This window comes from Anas acuta, chromosome W (assembly GCF_963932015.1).
Source record: "Anas acuta chromosome W, bAnaAcu1.1, whole genome shotgun sequence".
Taxonomy (NCBI): domain Eukaryota; kingdom Metazoa; phylum Chordata; class Aves; order Anseriformes; family Anatidae; genus Anas; species Anas acuta.
The window spans coordinates 4,308,750-4,319,525 of NC_089016.1; the positions used below are offsets into that span (position 1 = coordinate 4,308,750).

The 10,776-nt window shown below is 49.4% G+C and overlaps 1 protein-coding gene across 1 annotated transcript; it reads right to left on the bottom strand.

Annotated features, from left to right (window-relative positions):
• Positions 1-8,850: 8,850 nt before the first annotated feature.
• On the bottom strand, positions 8,851-9,774 carry LOC137846804 (olfactory receptor 14C36-like). The gene has a single exon (XM_068664915.1). It carries the CDS (start codon positions 9,772-9,774, stop codon positions 8,851-8,853), a length of 924 nt encoding a protein of 307 aa, XP_068521016.1.
• Between the last annotated feature and the right edge of the window lie 1,002 nt (positions 9,775-10,776).

A 10,776-nucleotide genomic window follows, 5' to 3' on the forward strand; every position in this document is an offset into this window, starting at 1 on the left:
AGGCGTGGAGTCGACCTCCTCGCCCTAGGCATCCTCTGGGAACACTTGCTACCTCTTCCTCAGTTACTGGTCTGTCAAGCTCCAGGGCCTCAAACCTGTTTCGTAAGGGCACCTGGGAAGGTGGGGTCGGAAGGGGAGGGCATTGCCTGCGATGTCGAGCAGGGACCTGTCTCCATTCCTCCTCAACTCCCAGATTCCCTCCCTCTGCCCAACAGCGACAGGGCAGGGGGTCCACCCCCATTTGGGGTGTCTCACCTCGATACCTCTCCTTGAGGCCCTGCAGGGAGTTACTCCACAAGTCTATCTCCCGCTCACACTCCCTGATGGCCCTCAACCTCTCCACCTCCTCCTTGAGCTCCGCCACCATGCGGATCATGTCATCCACCTGCTCGCACCTCATGCACGCAGCGTCTCTGCCTCCCGCCGATGGCAGCAGCAGGCTCTGACACTCCCTGCATCCGGTGACCTGAACTGCTGCATTCTTTAACGGGCAGTCGGTCTGGGTGTGTACCGACCTCCTGGAGAGCGCACTGTGCCTGGTGGAGACCATTATCACCTAGCTAACGGCTGTCGTTAAGAGGTGTTTGTGTGGGCAGGGGTTGCTCTCCGCCCTTCCTGCGCGAACTGCCACGCTAACTGCCGCGCCACTCCCTTCTGACGCACCACGCCCTGTTTGCCTGCCCTGTTCGCCCCACTCCTGGTCGCTCGCGCTCCCTAGGGGCTGCTTTTGAACGGCCGGGGAGGGGGCGCTGCTGGCTCCGCCTTCGCCTCGTCAGCCTCCATCACGAGGGCTGCCGGGTCCTGGCGGCTCCCTGAAGTCGGCTCGATGCCGGAAAATTAGCCCTGCCTGGCCCGATCCCCCGCTCCGCTGCAGAATGTGTCTGCCCCGGAGCCGATCGCCTCGGCAAATGGCCGAGGTGACCCAAACTAGCCAAAGGGGTATTCCATACCATCTGACATCATGCTAAACAATATATAGGGGTGGCTAGCTGGGGCAGGAGGGCTGGACTGCTCGGGGTGAGGCTGGACATTGGTCAGCGGGTGGTGAGCAATTGCATTGTGCATCACTTGTCTGTACATACTATTATTACTTACCTATTATCACCATTGTATTATTATTATTGTTATTGTTATTGTTATTGTTATTGTTATTGTTATTGTTATTGTTATTGTTATTGTTATTGTTATTGTTATTGTTATTGTTATTGTTATTGTTATTGTTATTTTCCTGTCTTATTAAACTGTCTTTATCTCAACTCACGGGCTTCACTTTCCATTTCTCTCCCCCGTCCCAGAGAGGGAGGGGGGAGGGTGAGCGAACGGCTGCGTGGTGTTTAGCTGCCGGACGGGTTAAACCACAACATATGCTTCTTATGATGCAGATCCACAAGTCCATGGTTTCCTGGTGCTTTGCCAAGCCTAGGAAGTGGCTGAGGAAGAACTGCTGACCTATATTCTCCAGCCCTTATTGCAACCATCTTCCTGTTGGGTGGCATTGAAATCAATGCCTGTGCCCTGTGTCAGGGCTTTCGCTGATGGAAACACGGCCCAGCAGCCATATCAGTTTGCTGCTGTTCCTCAAGCTGTGTCCAACACATGTCCATGACACAGTCTCCCCCAACCTGTGTGATCAACCTGAGCCCAAGAGTCCTCGGCAAGTCCTCAGCTTGAGTCCACCCCAAGGACTGAAATGCAGTGGTGACCACAGGAAGAACGAGCCCTCTCCTTGGGCCTGTATGTGGCTGGATGCTCCACAGGAAAGAGAGCATACTGATAACATGCTAACGCCCCTTTCACCATCTAAGTGCGAGCCTCAAAAAAAACCAACCCTCAGTCCTAAGATTCAGCATCAGGATCTATCTTCTTGCATATTCTTGAATGTTCAGTTTCAGATTCAAGATCTTGCAGCAGGAACCTGGAGAAATTCTCCCAGAATTTCCAACACTCTCATTTACACAGGCAAATACACACAAGTACATGCACAAACACACACTCTCATAAATACACAAATATGCACACAGGGCATGGACACAGCCGACCACACACAGACCATCTCCAACAAGGAACAGCACCTTCACAGCCACCACACCACCACCAGCACACACAGAGCCATGAGCAACACACCTGGCTCCATCTCATTCCCCTCAGCCTGCTCTGCTCTGAAGGTCACCAGTGCTCCATGCATCCCGTGGGTTCAGATGCACCCACGGCTATGTGGTTCCATGATTGTATGATTCACCCTCAACATGCAGGACAGAAAATCGTCATTTTATGGCTGTAAGCCCGAGTATCGCCTCCAATTTTTTAGTAATTTCAATTATTTCACTTCAATCAGAACACTTCAATCAGCTGAAATGATTTAACACTTCTAATACAACGTTTGAATTGTCCCATGACATCATCTTTTCTTTTTTTTCCCCAGATTTTTATTACAGCAAGAGGAAAAAATACCAATCTTCCCCTGTAGTTGCGTTGCCAGAACTCTGTCTCTTATGCACTGCATTTCATCTCCCCAGTCTTTCTGGTATTTTCGCCTGGCTTTATGAAACAGACCATGTTGGAAGTCACTTTTCCAGCACAATGTCTGGACATGTGTACTCTCCATTCTTCTCCAGATTCCCCTCCCCTCACTCTTTGATCATTCAGATACCTCTCACCTGCACAGTTGGTTCTCAGAACTTGGGGGATCTTCAAGCTTGCCCATATTCCACTTTCCTATCTCATCAACCCTATACCCAACTCTGTAATTGCATTTCCGTTCATTATTTCCTTCCTATGTCAAACATTTCTCGTATAGTCGCCCTTGTGGAAGGTGCACCTCATCGGAGGCAACCTGGATTTGTCTCACAGCTGGGAACTGTGGGGTTTGCTTGTCTGTTGTAAAATGCTAATAACAACAACATCAGAAACTGTGCCTGTGTGGAGCCAGTTGTCTGAGGAAAGGAGGTGCGACTTGGTGAAAAGATGCTGTAACACCCCGCTGCAGATTTCAGTGGAGAAGTCTGGTGTAAGGAAAAGTGATGAAAGTTCCAGGTGGCTGATGAGAGAAGTGGTGGGTATGGAGAGGTGAGCAGCGATGTTGTCCATACAGTCTAGGACTTCAAGGGACTGCTTTTGCTCTCCATCCAGTCATTTGATCCATGACAACTGGTGAATGCTGCTTTCACTTCTCAAAATTCAAGACTAACACAAAAAAAGGTTAAACATGCAAAATTTGTTTTATTTTTATTTTATTTTATTTTATTTTATTTTATTTTATTTTATTTTATTTTATTTTATTTTATTTTATTTTATTTTATTTTATTTTATTTTATTTTATTGTAAGGTACCCATTGATAACTTCCTCTTTAACTGCAGGATTGAAACCTCACTAATTAACTGTACAAGTCTGGAAGACTGAATGAAAATGGCTGAATTGTAATGAGTCCAAAGCTGCATTTGGTGCTGAGTCCATAAACCTCAAGTAGAGAGAGGAGAATGATGTAACTGCAGGAGAAATTCAAGTCAGAAGGAAACTTTGAAGTGTCTGGGAGTATTAATGGGCCCCAGTGAGGGTCATTACTGGCAAGGCCTCCCCATGGACTTATTAGAGCAGACAATTGGAGGCCATGAGTGCAGGTAGACAAAGGCACTGGGCAGGAGACTCTGATGCTGAGTAAAGGCCTTGGTTTGTTTGGTGAAGCAGAAAGGCCAAGGCCTGTCCCCCAGCCCCTGGGCAGGAAGGTCCTGTCCCTCACCCATGCCTCAAGGCTCTTCCTGGGGTAGTGGGATGTGGGGTGTGTGATGCTGTTTGGATAATGTTATGACACCTGCTGGCTTCCCCACTGGGTTGCAAGGAGGCAACAAGGCCCCGGTGTCATGAGCACAGCATGTGTCCTCGTGAGCCTCAGTAGCAGAGACAACTGCCATAGCCAAGGGGACAAAGACCATGGTGCTACTGGGGCCTTGCAGCCTTGCCAGTGCTCTTGGTCTTCTCCACCGCAAGCTGTCCTGCACTGTCCTATCCCTGCCCCCTTTTCCCTGCAGGCTGTGGGCACCCACCTTGCTTCCCCACCTATCTCTCACATAATTTCCTTACTTTCACGGATGTCTGCCCATCCTCCCCGGCAGTTCCTTTGAAACATAATGGCATGGGCTGACCACAGACTCCATAGGGGTGACCTCTGGCACCACAGCAATACCCTGTCATGTCCTTCTCCTCATGCCCACTCTTCACCTTCCAAGCAGCACCTTGTGATATTTTTGACACTCTCCTGTTGTATCGCAGCCAGATGGGAATCTGGAGAAAAATGGAGACCGCACATGTCCAGACAGCCTGACAGAAAGGTGACTTCCAGTATGGACTGCTTAATCAGGGCATATGGAAATACCTGAAAGACTGGGGAGATTAAGTGCAGGGCATAAGAGACAGAGTTCTGGCAATGCAGGTACAGGGGAAGATGAGTACTTTTTCTCCTCCTGTAATACACATGCTGAAATATTCTGATCTCATGGGAAAACAGAAACATTGTATCAGAAATGTTCCATCATTTCAGCTGGTTGTAGTGTGCTGATGAAGAAAAGACAGAGTCTATAGCTGCTGAAAGGTCCATCAATTTCTTCAGCACATCCTGGAAAACATTCATGGTTGTGTCTAGCCAAGAAGCTGCAAGGCCAGCAGCAGGCACATGGCTTGGAAGATGTTGGTGAGGTGACCCTGTCTGGTGTCCTACAATGACCATAGATCCTGAAAATTTACATTTCTCCATGATAGAAACTATACCGTGTGACATTTTACTGGGGGATTGAGTCATCTAAGGTGATGAGTACTTGCTTTCTTCGTTAAGTAATGTGGAAATTACTGGGTAATCAGGCAGAGCTTTGCTGTCAGACCGTACGCAACCAGTGCCACCTCCAGAGGCCCCAGTGCATCTAAAGTAATTCCCTGGACTGGCAGCTGTCTGAAATGACCTACAGGAGACTAGAGCCCTTTGGGGGATTCAGGTGTAGACAAATGGAGTTCCCAGGGAACATCCACTGCCAGCATGGGTCTTTGTCCATGTAACTTCAGCCCAGCCCAGCACACTGAAACCCATTCAAAGACAAACCCCTTCTTCAGTGGCTTTTTGGGTTTGACCTAAAGTTGAAAAGGCCACTTGGAACCCAAGATACTCTCCCTTATTCCTAGTAGACTCTTGAACATCCATAAAACTGCTTGAGTCGTCTGTGGCAAATCATAGATGAAAAACTTAAGAACAGGACATTTCAAATGGCTGAGACAGAACCCATCAGCTTGCCCTGCTTTGGGAAATCATCTCCTTCCAACTACGGGTATGAAAGTTAAAAATGTGAAATGACCCATCAGGTCAATACACAAAGTAATGGAAAGTCATAGGTACTGTGCTGCAGTGGCAAAAGGCAAAAAGCACTGCCTCAGACTGATCAAGGAGACCTAATTTAGTTCGTCTGTGAGATAAAACAAGCACTCTAAGCTAACTGAAGGATGTTGAGTTATGGCCTAAAATGAAGAAGGATGTTGATCACTGGTGAAGTAATTCTCTTTTTATGGCATCACAAAGGTGTTTTACACAAGCACCATAACACCTAAACATAATGTCCCACCCTGGCTTTCATCCTGTGGGGCAGGGGAGAGGGAGCCAACAGCCAAGGGATGCATTTGGATGTGGAAGGTGGGGCACGGCCCAGCAGAGACAAGGATTCAAGGAAGTGCAGTGGTGTGGTGGTTTTACTTGGATGGGCAGTCAAGTTCCACCACGGCCACTCTCTCACTCCCCCTTCTCGAAGGGGGAGAAAATACAACACAAAGGGTTCAAGGGTTGAGGTGAGGACAGGGAGATCACTCAGAAATTATCATAATGGGCAAAACAGAATCAGTGTAGGGAGATAGTAAGTTTTATTGCCTGTTACTAACAAGCTAGAGAAGTGAGAAACAAAGGAAAGAAACCAAAAACACTTTACCCCCATCCACAATTCTTCCCCTTTGAGTGGAGCAGGGGAACAGGGGAATGGGGGCTGTGGTCAGTCTCCGCTGCTCCTTCCTAATCACTCTCTTTCCCTGCTCCATGTAAGGTCCCTCCCAGGGGATGCTGTCCTTCCTGAACTGATCCTGCGTGGGCTTCTCACAGGCAGCAGCTCTTCAAGAACTGCTCCAGGTATGGGTCTATATCCCTCAGGAACAAACTGCTCCAGCCTGGGTCCCCCATGGGCAGCAGCTCCTGCCAGGTCACCTGCACCTGGTCTCCTCTCCATGGGCTACAGCTCTGGCCTGGAATCTGCTCCGATGGGAGTCCTCCACAGGCCGCAGCCTCTGTCAGTACAGATTCACCTGCTCCACTGTGGTCTCCTCCACGGGCTGCAGTGTGGAACCCTGCTCCACCGTGGTACTCCATGGACTGCAGGGGGACAGCCTGCTTCACCATGGTCCTCACCACAGGCTGCAGAGGACTTCTCCAGCACCTGGAGCACCTCTCTCCCTCCTTCTTCACTGAGCTTGGTGTCTGCAAGACTGTTTCTCACTCCTCTCTCTCTCCCAGCTGCTGTTCCCCAGCAGTTTTTGTTTGTTTGTTTGTTTTTCCCTGTCTTAAATATGCAAACAATATCGCTTATTGGCCCAGCCCTGTTCAGTGACGGAGCCCTTATCTAACATGCAGCAGCTTCTGGATTCTTCTCACAGAAGCCACCCCTATGGCCCCTCTGCTACCAAAACCTTGTCACCTAAACCCACTACACCAGGTTCACTCATCACTTCCTTGTGGCCTACAAGATGACCAGATATGTGCCACCTCACATTCATCTTTCAATGGTGTATGACTGCTCAGCAATACCACAAGATCTGCTGAGTTGGCACACAGCTTAAGTTAGTGTTAGGAGAGGAACTGAAGGGGAGGGTGTTGGATCACAGGAACCAGGATGTTGGGAGTTAGGTGTTCAGGTTAGGCATTACGGATTAGAGCTTGCCGTTGAGAGTTAGGCCCTAGGCATAGACTTAGCGAGAGGATTTGGTGATCTGCTTAGGGTGTCAGATCAGTGCTCAAGTTATTGGCAAGCTTTGTGGGCTAAGATTTTGTTCAGGCCTAGCGTGAAGTTTAGAGTTAAATAGAGCATTTTTATGCTAGTGATAAGGGCATGAATTAGGGTGAGTAAGAGTGTGAGGGTAAGGGAAAGGGCGTATGCATTTGAGATTTCTCTTTAACGGCTTGTTTGCGGTTTCAGCATTTGAGTACTGTATTATAGTCAGGGTGGAGCATGTAGTTTTTAGAAACAGTAAAAGCAGACTGTGAATGTTTTCATGGTCAGTGACACAGCAGAATCAACATTACCCGAACCCTCAAACCCTCCTACCTCTTCAATTTTTTTAGTTTCTGCTGGTCAAACCCCTCCTACTTCCCCCAAATCTGCCACCTCTTGTCCAGCCTTTTCCTGACCTCCCCATATCTGTCATCATCTTAGAAGCAGCTTTCTGATGACTTTCATCATCTCAGAGTATGTCTCACCTCTGTTGCTTTGAACCACCCCTGCACCACCATCAACATCATTTTCTCAAGATAGGATCCTATACATCCTGGATCACACCTCCTAGTACCTCATGCAGACTTCAGCTCCCCTAGGGCATTTTGAAGGCAGGCCACCTCTGTGGGGAAAACAGGAAGCCCATTTTTTAGGAAAAAAATTGAACCTCTGATATAACAGTCCCTATCCAAGAACTCTTCCTGTATGAGGCCCATCAGAAACTTAGGAAGAGGGGATTGCACAACCTCCATGCGAACCAGGTGACTTCTGGCCTATCAGGACCACTGGCAGATGTCTGCTGAAAGGCACAGATCCTAGCCAGGGCTCAAGGGGTGACCTGCGAGCTATTTCAGAAAGAAATCACCTTACAGACCTCTTAATGGCCATTTGCTTCCCTCTGGATTATGTGTTTCTGAGGCACAACAGGCCTCATAAGAACATACTCAATATTCTCTTCTTCACCTAGTATCTGACCAGGTGGAAGTAAGCTGGTTGTGATGCTTCAGGCTCCAGGGACTGATGCTGGACTCCCTGTCTATTAGATCATTCACCAACTGCATGGCCACTAGCCACCCACAGGGAACCTCAGAACAAGACCCAGATCCTTAAAGTCCATAGTGGGATTCTGCTCTCACCACACCAAGTCCATGTGGAAAGAAGCAAAGCACGGAGCCTCTTTGGAGTCTCTTCCTTGGGTTTGTTCTTGACAGCAACTTTGCAGGAAAGCCTCAGCCTTCAGGCAGTGCCCCGAGGAGAACCCCCCTTAGGAGGGAAGTGCTGCAGTAGAGGCCAGCTGTGCCACTGCTGTGCCCACTGCCTGTCCCTTCCTGCAGTCCCAGCTCAGCCCCACAGCAGCACTGCCACCAAGCTAGAGGAGCAGCCGGGCTTTAGCCCACCAGCAGGGTTCAGCAGGAGAGGGTGGCAGTGGCAAGAGAGCAGCTCTGCATGCACCAAGTGCTGGTGCTCCCTGGCCATACTGCTGGGATAGGATGCTTTTCCACTGCACCCCTGCACACGGGCACTGCCCCTGCAGAGCCAGACCAGGTATCAGAGGAAGGACGTCATACTAAGAAAGCAGTGCAGGTTCCTTCCTTAAGTTTAAATTCACAGAGACAGGATCCTTCTGTACAGTCTCTGAGATAGACTCGATGTTTGCATACTGAAATGGAGTTGGGATGAATAATATCATTTTCATGTTCAACATTAAACAATGTAAAACTAAAGAAAACCTGTAAAAAAATGAACACAAATATACACATACACAAACAAAAAAATAGAATATAGGCTGTTTCTTTAATAATTGACAGTCATCTGCAGAAGCAAACTGGTAACTTCTTAGTCTCAAACACATCCAGTCACCAATTTCCATAGGGCAGTCTTGAGGTCCTTGTTCCTCATGCTGTAGATTAGGGGGTTCAGTGCTGGAGGCACCACAGAGTACAGAACTGTTACCACCAGGTCTAGGGATGGGGAGGAGATGGAGGTGGGCTTCAGGTAGGCAAACATGGCAGTGCTGACAGATAAGAAGACCACGGCCAGGTGGGGGAGGCACATGGAAAAGGCTTTGTGCCATCCCTGCTCAGAGGGCATCCTCAGCACTGCCCTGAAGATCTGCACATAGGAAAACACAATGAAAACAAAGCAACCAGAGGCTAAAGAACCACTAAACAGAAGTGCCCAGACTTCCCTGAGGTAGGCATCAGAGCAGGAGAGCTTGAGGATCTGGGGGATTTCACAGAAGAACTGGTCCACAGCATTGCCTTGGCAGAGAGGCAGGGAAAATGTATTGGCAGTGTGCAGGACAGCATTGAGAAAGCCACTGCCCCAGGCAGCTGCTGCCATCTGGGCACAAGCTCTGCTGCCCAAGAGGGTCCCATAGTGCAGGGGCTTGCAGATGGCAACGTAGCGGTCATAGGCCATGACGGTGAGAAGGGAATACTCTGCTCCAACAAAGAAGACTAAAATGAGGACTTGGGCAGCACATGCTTCATAGGCGATGGCCCTGGTATCCCAGAGGGAATTGGCCATGGCTTTGGGGACAGTGGTGGAGATGCAGCCCAGGTCGAGGAAGGCGAGGTTGAGGAGGAAGAAGTACATGGGGGTGTGGAGTCGGTGGTCGCAGGCTACAGCGGTGAGGATGAGGCCATTGCCCAGGAGGGCAGCCAGGTAGATGCCCAGGAAGAGCACAAAGTGCAGGAGCTGCAGCTCCCATGTGTCTGCAAATGCCAGGAGGAGGAACTCAGTGATGGAGCTCCTGTTGGGCATTTTATGACGTTGGACACAGTTGTCTGTTGAAGAGGAGTAGGCAGAACAAATTTAGACAAATGTCTATGAGGAAAACCTACTGCAAGCCTTAAAGCACCACTGCACCTGAGCATCTCTCTTTGCAGAGAACCTTTCTGCAGCTCTCTTGTTTGAACTGTGTCTGCAGTTGGCTGAGAGTGGCTTTGGGAGCACGGTCTGCTGTGCACTCCAGAGGAGTACTTCCTGCTGTGCAACAGGAGGGAAAAAGTAACATGGGGGAAACTTAAATTCAGTCCACCTGGCAGATTATTGAGCTTTGCATTGTTTTTGTAAACAACTCTTCTGACCACAGTTTAGAGCATGGTAGGATTATCTTTGTTGTATTTTCTAGCAGTTAACCCAGTAATGTTTAGGATGACCACAATGCTCATGCGTTTCACTGAGACGTAACTGAAGACAGCTGAGAGCACAGAAGCCCCAGTCCAAGTACAGCTGGACAGAGTCCTCCCCTTGTCTCTGGGTGCTGGACCAGGTTCTCAGTTCTTCCCTCCCAACCAGGGGTGCAGAGCGCTCACTCCAGCTGCCCTCAGACAGCTATCCAGAAGCATGGACATAGCCTTAGTGTGGAGGTGTCTTCTCCTTAGGACACCTGGATAACACAAGGATCGATGAGAGAGCTGAATCCTGCTGGAGAGCAGCCTGCAGCCCAAGAGTGTATGCCCCACGGCCAGAGCTGGATATACGCAAGCTGGGGTGTCCCACTATTCCAGCTGCACCCCTGCCTGTAGGAGCCTTGGCCACTCTGCTCTTGGCTGACCAGGGGCAGTTAGGTTAGGGCACTCCAAGGGGCTTTTGCCAGACTTCCTCACCTCGCAGTGCAATCCAGCAGGACTCTCAAAGCCTACTGCATTGCCCACTGCCCTCCCAGAAACAAGACCCAGGAGCTGCAGCTGCATGGCCCTGCAGCCAGAGACTTACCTTGTTAAGGGCTGTGCAGATTTCTCCTTCAGTCAGCTCTCAGCA